This window comes from Nanorana parkeri, unplaced genomic scaffold, assembly GCF_000935625.1.
Source record: "Nanorana parkeri isolate BGI_ZX_2015 unplaced genomic scaffold, ASM93562v1 scaffold78, whole genome shotgun sequence".
NCBI lineage: Eukaryota > Metazoa > Chordata > Amphibia > Anura > Dicroglossidae > Nanorana > Nanorana parkeri.
The window spans coordinates 2,114,980-2,126,681 of record NW_017306346.1 but is presented as its reverse complement, the minus strand read 5'-3'; the positions used below and the strand labels follow the sequence as shown (position 1 = coordinate 2,126,681).

Genomic DNA, 11,702 nt, shown 5'->3' with positions numbered 1-11,702 from the left:
ATTTATAGACAAAAATAATACTGGAGTTTAAGGAATATTGAATGTCTGAACAGAAACAAATGGCACGCATTTTACTTTATCTGCATACATTTCTATATCAAAAACAAAGAAGACAGAAGCTGTGAACATAGGATTTATTTTAATAACATTAAAAGTAGACTGCAACATCAAACTTGAAATGTTTTGCAAAAGTAGAGGGGAAATGCCATATCTTACAATTTACATTGCTACGCAAGCAGGATCCAAATCTATTTACAACACTGAAATAACATCATATACATCCAGAAAAACTATACAGGGAAATACAGTATACAGTCAATGGATAAACAAGACAATGCTCACATTAAAGCCTGACTCTGGTCTTTTAGTTTTGGACAGAGTGGGGAAGAATTAACATTTCTGTTGGATTTTTACTTCCGTCTGTGAACCTGTTAGGGAGCTTTTTCTCCATTTCCTGTCATGCCCATACAAGAAACGAGGGTTGCAGGACAGGAAGGCACACAGCAATAAAGACAGTTGACAAGTTGTGAACCTTCCCACCCTAAAGGTTTTTGCCTGTATCCCTGTTATAGAAATTTCCCCTCACTACCTCTCTGGAATCTCCATATTAGGGACATGGTTGGCAATTAAAACCTAACAGAAGCGCTATCCAAAATTGAAAAGTTTTCGGGCTTTTAAATCAGCAAGATTCACATAACATCATAGGTCAAAGACTGTCTAACTGACTGAAGTAAGTTTGGATGTTAAGCTAAACACTGTAACAACAAAATCTTTTCATTAATACAAAAGCGATGCAAGATGACCATGAGATTTTCTGTGCAACGAGAGACCTGTCGTTCCATTGCCAGCCTGAAGTCTTCTTTTACTCCTTTCGTAATGCCCCGAGTCACTGTGTGATGCCTGTCAGACGAGAAAGTGTCATCTTTGCTTAGAAGGTTCATCAAGATTTCTATTACGCCTAACACAGAGCCCTGTAATCTAAAATGACATCTCTGGGTCTACCATGCACAAGTCAACCTACACCTAAGTCACTACAAAGTTCCAATTCATCAAGAACCAGTAATATATTGTTTCATGTTATTCAGTAAGATTGTTAAGAATAATGTCCCCAGAGTTTTTCTTTAACAGTGGGGCTACCCCCCTTGCACTGCAAGGGTTTGCTTGTTTGTGTCTAGGTTTAAAAAAAAAAAAGACACAGGCGACCAGCTCTTAGACCAGTCCTTGGAGCTTCTCTCCCCTCCTCTGCAGCAGCCTAAAGCTAGCCATACACCTTACAATTATCTGCAGATTTTCTATGGTCAGATGGAAAAAGTGCAACAGATTCCTCCATCTACGCCAAACTGTGTGGATGGAGGAATCTCCCGCTGGGCCAAGCTTCAGTATCTTGCTAGTCAGCCCGGCTGGCTCTCAAAATACCTGAACAATGCATCCAATCAGATTGCTCAGGTATTTTGTGAGCCAGCGAGACGGACTAGCAAGATACTGAAGCTTGGCCCAGCGGGAGATTCCTCCATCCACACAGTTTAGCGTAGATGGAGGAATCTGTTGCGCTTTTTCCATCTGACCATAGAAAATGTGCAGATAATCTATAGGTGTATGGCCAGCTTAAGGATCCTCTAGTCATCATGTTCTATACACAGTGTATAAGACAGGAAGATGCTGGGGGGCATCCCATTGCTGCAGTGGAGAAGAAGCCAGGCAAGAAGGAGCACCGTCACAGCAGCCAGATCCGAGGTTCGGGTGAGTGTTTTTCTTTACCTAGACCCAAAGAGCACTTAAACCTTGAAGTGCAAGGGGTAGCCCCACTGCAAGGGATAAGAATGTTTTTTCCTCAAAGTTCTGCTTTAAGGCTTACTTCACAGCTAGGAAGAATTAAGTTACTCAAGCAATAGTAGAACAATAATGTATGAGACGACTGGGGAAGAAAACAGGACTTTTGAGTTGATCCACAGAGCACAATGTAATACACACTACATCATGCTGCATATTATACAAGGGTATAGGCAGGCACCAAATAAGTCCCAAAAAAATCACTTACAGGGTTATTCACAAAAGGGTGAATAGTTTGGAGAAGGCAGGAGACGTGAACAATCTAGGACCTTGGTTCTCAACTGGTGGGTCGCGACCCCATGTTCAGTGGGTCGCCACATGCCTTCCACTTTTCTAGGCGATAGGTTCCTCAGCCTCATCCTAGCGCAGCACTGTCAGTTCTCGCGCCAAGCAGCCATTAAAAATATGCTGCTTGGTGCCAAGTGTCAGCTTGAGTTGGGGTGGGCTAGGGCTATGGCTGCAAGGGAGCTCCATCCATACATGCATTGCTTATAGCTTCCTCACATGTCCTGTAGAGTTGCCTGGACCAGAGTGACATCACATTCTGGTTCCCGGCACCTCTACATGGCGCACAAGGGAGTTGTACAAGCAATGCATATGGATGAAGCTCCGTCACAGCACAGCAACCCACCCTGGACCCCAGGCTGAGGATCCAGGCTGTTGCGTTACCATTCATTTTAAATGGTACCCCAAACAGACCTCCCACCCACAGTTTGTACATCCGCACCAGAACGTGCGGTACCATAATGCCGTGCACTCTATTGCAGTGCGACTTGGGTCGCGACTTAATGACGAAGTTGGTATGCTAATGCCTTAAGAGTTCCCTTCACTGGAACTAAGGGGCCAAGCCCAACCCCTGAAAAAAAAATCCCCCCTCCACTAACCTTTACACTTGGCACAATGCAGTCAGACAAGTACCGTTCTCCTGGCAACCGGCGAACCCAGACACGTCCATCGGATTGCCAGATAGAGAAGCGTGATTCATCACTCCAGAGAACACGTCTCCACTTCTCTAGAGTCCAGTGGCGGCGTGCTTTACACCACTGCATCCAACGCTTTGCATTGCACTTGGTGATGTATGGCTTGGATGCAGCTGCTCGGCCATGGAAACCCATTCCATGAAGCTCTCTACGCACTGTTGTTGTGCCAATCTGAAGGCCACATGAAGTTTGGAGGTTTGTAGCTATTGACTCTGCAGACAGTTGGCGACTTCTGCGCACTGTGCGCTTCAGCATGAGCTGACCCCGCGCTGTCATTTTACGTGACCTACCACTTCGTGGCTGAGTTGCTGTTGTTCCCAGTTGCTTCCACTTTGTTATAATACCACTAACAGTTGACCGTGGAATCTTTAGTAGCAAGTAAATGTCACGGATGGACTTATTGCACAGGTGGCAACCTATCACGGCACCACGCTTGTATTCACTGAGCTCCTGAGAGCGACCCATTCTTTCACAAATGTTTGTAGAAGCGTATGTATGCCTAGGTGCTTGATTTTATACACCTGTGACCATGGAGGTGATTGTAACGCCTGAATCCAATGATTTGGAGGGGTTTCCCAATACTTTTGGCAATGTAGTGTATATTGTCCTAGATTGTTCACTTCTCCTGCCTTCTACAAACTCTTCACCCTTTCGTGAATAGCCCTGTTAGTGTCTTAGCCTAATGTCCCAGAAGTTACCTTACTAGGCTGAAAAATTAGAGCCAAGGTGTTGAAGTACAAACCCTATTTTCCACACATCTAGCCATTGTTAATATTTAGACTTCAAAAAAAGGAAATCTTACCTCTTTCTGAAAATGCTAGCTGTCCTGCTGATCCTCTGACTATTACTTTCTAACATTGGCCCAGAACAAGTATGCACATAAGGCATTTTACCCTCCCTTGCTACATGCTAAGTGACTTAGAGTCGGAGGATCAGCAATGGCAACCTACATATTTCTCGGTACAATGCTTCTATTCAAAGCAGCTCCAAGTGCAACACTTCTTACACCCATCCTCCTAAAGGGCCCGTTCACACCAGATGCAGTGCGTTCCGTCTGATTCTGGTCAGAACGCACTGCCTCGCATTGCGGCCGGCTCACTTTTCTGTGGGGCACTATTCTGATTGCACCGGACCGCAGGCATAATGTGCCTTGCGATCCCGTGCGGCCGAAGGGCGTAGCTACGGTGCCATTCACTTCAATGGACCGCCACGTCCCCTCCTGCCCCACAAAAAGTGAGCCGGCTGCAATGAGGCAGTGTGGTCTGGCCAGAATCGGCCAGTTCGCACTGCATCTGGTGTGAACGGGCCCTAAGAGTTTTGTGGATACCCAAACAGGTGGGTAAATCACATTGATAACCGAACCTGTTTATATGTGAAGTTACAGAATTATGAACTGATCGGCCTTAGAGCCATGTACAGTAACACTAGCAACAACACACTAATAACAGAACTGCTTAGAAAGAAGAGAGGATACCAGAAAGGTTTCACTTGATCGTGCACCCACTGCCAGCCATATTACAATGCTGGTGGAGCAGGTGAGTTGCTGCCAGTAACAGAACTGTGAGCATCTTGACCAGGGCTGGGCTACTCCAGCTGTGGTGGAACTACAAGTCCCATGAGGCACTGCAAGACAGAGTTACAGGCATTTGTAGTTTGTACTTAAAGCACAGCTGAAGGGCCAGAGTTGCCCTCCCCTGGTCTTGACCCATATGGAATAAACTGTCGGTTTATAACTACATACTTCTTACACTATACCAACCCAATAGAATTCATATCGTACTGGTCTGAGTTCCGCAGAGTGAACCCTGATCAGCTGTCCAAGAATTAGCACTCATGTTATGGAATACAGCTATTGGCAGGTAATAAATTCAAGAACAATCTTTTGAATATAAAGATCTTGGGGTACACCCTGTGCTGAGAACACAAGCACTAGTTCTACATTCATTTCTTGGTAGAAACAAGGCCCTACTGGGCTTTACTCTGAACTGTATGGCAACAACTGTTTTCTAATCCGCACACACAGTTTAGGAGAAAATAAATGTTTGTTTATTGGGAAACAAATATCGTGGTTTTAAAAAAGACTTTGGAATAAGTACTGCTATTTCTAAGTAGGGTGTCCCTTGGCTGCCATAAGATAGCTCAGACACATACAGTATGAAGTGTCAAAGTCCTTCATACTAGGGATGCACTGAGTATCGGTGCAGAGACTCAGTATTTGGGCGAGTACTCATACTCGCCCAAATGCTCCGATACTTACCCCCGATACTGGAAATTCCGGTCAGAGGGAGATTTCCTCTGACCCTCTGACTGGCAATGCTGTAAGGGAACATGGAGTCGGCTTCCTGGCCAATCAGGAAGCCTGATTGCCCAGGAAGTCGGCTCCATGCTAGAGGAAGCACAGGTATCGGCGAGTACTGAAAGCTAAATATCGGTACTTGATACAGAAAAACCGCTATCGGTGCATTCTTACTTCATACATATCTGTAGTGTAAGAGCTGCTCTGACTCAAGAAAGGTCTGCGTGAGTGCTGAAAGAAAACAGTTTATAAAACAAATGGAATATTTTAAATGATGTGCTGAGCCACATTCACTTTTTGTCTATTACCAGTGTAATACCAGTCAATGGATCGGTCTGTTCAAATGTAAGCATACCTTCTGCAGCATGCAGATGTGATATGATACAAATTCATGTAGGAACTGCATGCACTTATAAAACACGCACAAAGTGAGGAAATTGCTGTTTTCTAATAGATACTGTATGAGTCTCATCATTTCATGTGATGTAAGAGTGCTGCCAGTTGGAAACAAATACCAGTCGCTCATGGGGAAGAATGCTGAATGTCACAATATTACACTCAAAATGAAGAACAAGAAAATAAAATGGAAATATATATATGGGCAAAATGCTGTACAACACACATCAAAAAACTATGGGGCTGTGAGTAAAAATGTTGACAGACACAGCACATCATGAGCAGGCTTTGTGGACTTGGTACCTGTCACTGGATGCTAGGCTGGCCTGTAGGACAGGTATGAATTCCTGCTGCAGCAGCCCCAGGGTAGTGCTAGAGCTCCTTCAAAACAGTAAACAGTAACATTCAAACATTCAAAACCCTCAGCTGCCAAAACACATCACACTGGAACATGTTTGAGAATACAGATGGAAGAGCACATATTGCTCTTAGGAAGTAAACCCGTCACAAACCTGGGCAATTCAAATGGAGCAAATGATGAAACACATAAATCGAGAAGTAGACCCGCATATAAAGACACCTGAAACACATTTCTGATTTTCCTTTTAAAATATGTGCTGGATCCCACCTCATCCCACCTTCTGAGAATCCCTACTGGTGTAATGTGATCGTTGCCCTTACTGACCCAATAGGGAGCCAAATAGGCTTGAAGGGACAGAGCTAAACTCAACTCCAACACTCAAAATGAAAGGTTACGGCTGTACTGAGACCTGTTCATTATGCCAGCGCTCGTTTATGCACTTTGCTACCATTCTTTCTGATTGGCACCCAAACCAACCAACGTTGCAGTGCCCCAAAACACACATTGCACTGCAAAAAATGGTGCACATCAGTTTTTTGGCTGCCTATTCATCAAAGTAAGCTCCCTTAGCGAAACACACACTGGTGCAATGACAGATCAGACAGGTGTAAATCCAGCCTAAGGGCCCGTTTACACCTCTCCAGCATGATGTGCTGCGATGATGAACATTGGCCATTATTGTGCCTTTTATTATGAATGACTCACCAACCTAAAGCAGCTCCGGTACACATGCATTGCAGCTCACTGCTAGTGATGGTCTCAGGCGTGTACGCAGCTCCATGTGCCGAGCCCCCCAGGAAGCTGACAGCGCCAATCACAGCTACTGAGACATGTTCCCGGTCCGCAGCTGCAGAGATGGGGATATGTCTCAGTAGCTGTGATTGGCGGTGTCAGCTTCCGGCAGGCTCGGCACATGGAGCTGCGAACATGCCTGAGACCATCACTACTCACTACAGTAATGCACGGCCATGGGTTGTGGTGCTTTGAAAAAAGAAAACAAAAAGCTACTTGTCTCTTTTTTTTGGTCCATTCTGCTGCTTTGGCAGCCCCTTCATTTGAACAGGCTGCCCTAACATAATGCAATGCCCCCAGAACAGCAATTTGTAAATGGGCCCCTAAAGAAATTTTCAGTAACCTATATCTGTGACACTAGTCATCATTTTTACATGCGGTCTTCACTCAAGAGGTCTGTATTTATCACGTGCTCTTTTGCTCTACCTAGGCTGTGACAAGTTTCCTTTTAGGAACAAAGCAGTTTTCCAGTTGGCACTGAAAAACTGAACTGTAACACAAACTGAAAAGGAAGGCAACAACAATATATATTTGCTTCCAAAGGGATTAGAAATACTAAAGCAGAAGCTAGTTTTCACACTTCAAAAGGTTATCTGGTAGAGCAACAATTCATTGAAAGGCACCATACATTGCTGGAAACCTCCAATGCCCACTAATGCCTCTCTGGTTGAGAAGTGAAGAGGTCAGAAAAGTCATTCTAACCACCTCACACCTCAAAATGTCAAACATAAAAATAAAGTTGGGATTAAAACAAGTTGCAGAACCTTGCCTATGGTACGCAATAAATCATTTGTGATGTTTCTAATTTGCTAAACCAAAATAAAGTTATATTTACCCTCAGAATATTTCATACAAGAAGAATAAAAAAAGTTGTTCAGAAATATTTCTGTACACTTTTATTGAAACTGACACTGTGCTATGTTAGTACATGAATTCATTTGCCTTCTAAATGTTGCTATTCCGGAAAATAAACCACCTGCAATGCCACATCTTAAATAAGGGGTCAGGACACTGTTATAGAGTAAGATAGGGGGCTTGGGCAGGGTACAATGGTGGGCTACCAAATTAAAAGAAGTGAGCTCTCACTTACAACTAATGGTTAGAAAAACCTGGGGAAAAGGTGACTTCATAGAAGTGGTTTAACTAGCATGTATAAGGTCATCATTACCTTTTATTCTCAAGGCCTGTACAATGGACAATGGAACATCAGTTGTGTGAGGAGCAAAGGAAACCTAATCACCAGTATGGGAAGGGGTATTATTATTAAAGAGTGGTTAAAGTGACACTAAACTCAAGAGTTAAATCCTAAAAATGCATCTAAGTACCCTAACTATTAATACAAATGTATTATTTGTGTATCACTTGGCTGTAGATCCTCAAATCATCTCTGAATTGGCGCTGACACTGTCCTTTCTTCTGGAGGGTGGCTACTTTTTCCCCCATGGTACCTGAGTTGTAAAGTAACCACTGTTCAAGGCTCGCTCCCGTGATGGACTACAATCTCAATACAAATGAGTAAACTAAATGTGAGATTGTAGCCCATCGCGGGAGCAAGCTTGGAGTGGTGGCTACTTTTCAACACACACATGGACCATAGGGAACAAAAGTAGCCACCCCCCGGAAGGAAGGACAGTGTCAGCATAAATCTACAGCTGAGTGATACACAAATAAAACACATCTTTAAGAGATTTCCATTTACTTCCTGTCCTGTAGACACAATAGGACATGTAAGCAGAGCACTCCAAAGTGAGGTCAATCTCTTAGATAGCTGCATCGAGAACGGATGCCCCAGTTAGAAGATTTCTCCTCTATTTCCATTATGGTGAAAAATCAAAATGTAATATTTTCCCTCATTCTTAACCCTATTGACTTTAATCACCAGGACAAATAAAGAGAGTGAATGCATCCAGCAGATAACAACTTTCTAATTCATCAATACTCTATCCAAAACTACAAAAAGAAAAAGTTTTGCGTTTACATATAGTTTAACAGTGACAATATAATATTAATTTGGGGCACTCTATTTGCTCTTTGGTATTGTCAGGAAAGAACTGGGGGTTCAATAACACTCTCCCAAACCCAAAGGCTTCAGTTGCAAGTATGACAATTCAAGAATGGCTCTGCAAGTCATTACTGAAACCTGAAGAAACGTAGGTAAGTGTGAGCAGGCATTGTGTCAGCTATTTTATATACATTTCAGAACGGAATATCATTTCAGCCTTGGTCTAAATGGCCAGTGTTCAGGCAACAGACATTTATTCATTTTTGTACTTTTTCGATTTATTAATTTACTATTCCATGTTGCTCTACACTCTACCCACCACGTTTATTGCATGTGTAGTACTCTGGAAGAGTATTTACTAATGGCTAACTGACAATAGTGACAAGCCGTAGTCTGAAGGTGCACTGTCATTAGTAAAAACTACTACATACTTACTTAAGCAATACTCCTTGATTGGGGATCAGTTCCAAGTGAATCTTACCCCCCTCTTGTGTTCTCAAGTATGCAAATTCTTCAAGCATATCAATATCTGCAGATATTATTAAGGAAGAAATTGACGGTGCAGTCGAGCATTGAAAACAATCTTCGCCTTTAGAACAAACATTTTTTAACATATAAATGAACATTTAGTAAAAATGCCCTCAATTTTTCTCTTATATTTATTACAGATATTTATATAGCGCTGACAATTTATGCTTTACATCGAGCACATTCACATCAGTCCCTGCCCTCAAGGAGCTTGCAATCTACGGTCCCTATCTCACATGGACACATACAGGGACAATTTAGACAGGAGCCAAGTAACCTACCAGCATGTCTTTTGAGTGTGGGAGGAAACCGGAGTATCTGGAGGAAACCCACACAAGCACAAGGAGAACATGCAAACTCCATGCAGATAGTGTCCTGACTAGGATTTGAAACTTCAGTGCTGCAAGGCAGAAGTGCTAACCACCAAGTGCTAACCACTGTGCTGCCTAGTAGTATTCCTCGTTTTCTGTTTGCATGCAAACTGTTATGGTTTATTGGTACTGGTATTTCTCAAAGTTAAAAGGAGAACTATGGAGTTAGGGCTTTTCCCCATAGTTCTCCTTAGGGTAACTGGAGGACACAAAGTAGCATTCTCCTGTGACCCAAAGCACAATATACCGCGAGATACTGAGACGCCGCAGGCGGAACGGATCCCAACATTGCTGTCCAGATCCACCCAGCTGCGGGATTGACAGCTGGCTTTGCCGATCTAGAGGCAGCTGTGCCCGCCCCCTCCCCCGTTCGTTCCGCCAGTCAGCGCTGGAAGATCGGAGCGGGGTGGGGTGCCCTGCAGGGAGCTGTGAGTGACAGTCACGGCTCTTTGCAGGGATAGATCGAGAAGTGAGCAAGCGCCGGTACGTGTTCACTCACTTCCCGATCTACTGAGCCGACCTGTGACAGTCTCATTGTCACAGGTCGGCTAGAACTATGAGGATGAGTGAAAAGCACTCACCTCATAGTTCTCCTTTAAGCATTTGTTAAGTTTAAATGATCTTCCAAATTTTTAACAATATTTTCAAAGGAACCCAAAAAGCCAGCCGTTCTGCCCCTAGACTAAGCCCCACCTCTGGGACCCAAATGAGCTTCTAAGCATGTTTTGTAAATAGGAGAGTAAGGAAGTAAGGAAGAACTGGCCCGCCTTCTATACTGATTAATCACAGATGGTCCCCTTTACAGATTCTTCTACAGACACATATTGAACATATTTTTTTTTTTTAAATCAAGTAGTGATATCTATGTACCTTGCATGTAGGAAAAAAGAATTCAAATGTTATGTAATACTTGCCTTCAAACTCATATACTTAGCAATATGTTTACTTTATATCTGACAGGATTACACCAATTCAATTTCCTCCATAAGAAAGGAATTTCCAGAAGAAGCATATAATACCCTATTGTAGTGTATCTTAAAGGAGAACTATGAGATGAGTGATTTCCACTCATCCTCGTAGTTAGAGCCGACCTGTGACAATGAGACTACCACAGGTTGGCTCTATAGATCAGGAAGTGAGCACTAACATGCCGCTGATCCGCTCACTTCCCAATCATCTCCCTGCAGAGAGCGGTGACCGTCAGTCACGGTTTCCTGCAGGGATTCCCCCCTCCCCGCACCGATCCTCCAGCGCTGACTGGAGGAACGGACAGGGGAAGGGGCAGGTACAGCTGGCTCTGCCTCTAGATAGGCAGAGCCAGCTGTCACTCACATAGCTGGGTGGATCTCAACAGTAATGTCAGGATCCATCCTGGCTGTGGCGGTCTCAGTACATGGCGGGCAATAGCCCCCGATATACTGAACTTTGGGTCACGGGAGGAGGTTAGTGTATGTCCTCCCGTGACCCTAGAGAGAACTATGGGGAAAAAAGACTTACCCCATAATTCTCTTTTAAGCTCTTTTTTTTATTTTCAGATAGGAAAGGATTAGATCCCCTCTGGATCAGGTTTTTAATGCTCTGATGTACCTATTGGGGAGATTCATCCTCTCTTTTTGTTCTAGTAACCATTGCCACTGGGACTGAGTGCAGGGAAATGTGTTGTCACCAGAACAGAAATAGAGTGTTTCACAATAGGTACACTTGTTGCAGTACTGAAGAGAGAACTTCCCTTCATTTGTGTTGTGTCTATGGGGCAGGAAATGGAGGGGAATCTCACCAATGGAGCACAGAAGGCAAAAAAAAGAAAAGCTTACATGGGTTTTAGAGCACATTTACATCTTTGCGGTTGGCCTTTGCAGTAAAACTGCTTAACGTGCACTATGTCTTACCAACACAGTGGACTAGGGATGCACAAATATCAGGGTTTTTGTTTGGTTTTAAGTGCAAGTACTGATAGTTATCCGTCGAGCACTCGCCGATAGCTAGTACCAATAACGGTATTCCCGCTAGCATGGAGCCGGGTCCTGGGCAATCAGCATCGAGTCGGCAAAACAGTGCAGTGCACCAATGCACATAACATATTTTACTGTGTGTTACTGCAATGCAACTGTGTGAATAAAGCCTTAACTCTTGCATATTCAAAAAA

At 43.7% G+C, this 11,702-nt stretch overlaps 1 protein-coding gene across 2 annotated transcripts in view; it reads right to left on the bottom strand.

Moving 5' to 3' along the window:
* Positions 1–694: 694 nt before the first annotated feature.
* The window catches only part of INTS10 (integrator complex subunit 10), a 35,546-nt gene continuing 24,538 nt past the window's right edge, over positions 695–11,702 (bottom strand). The window contains exons 16-18 of one of the 2 annotated variants that reach the window (XM_018576858.1): positions 9,093–9,186; positions 5,806–5,883; positions 695–900 (exon numbers count right to left, since the gene is read on the bottom strand). In XM_018576858.1, the coding sequence (XP_018432360.1) occupies positions 744–900; positions 5,806–5,883; positions 9,093–9,186 (329 nt within the window). In that variant the 3' untranslated portion in view covers positions 695–743. The remainder of the gene's footprint in view (positions 901–5,805; positions 5,884–9,092; positions 9,187–11,702) is intronic. The other variant, XM_018576859.1, reaches the window with a different exon arrangement.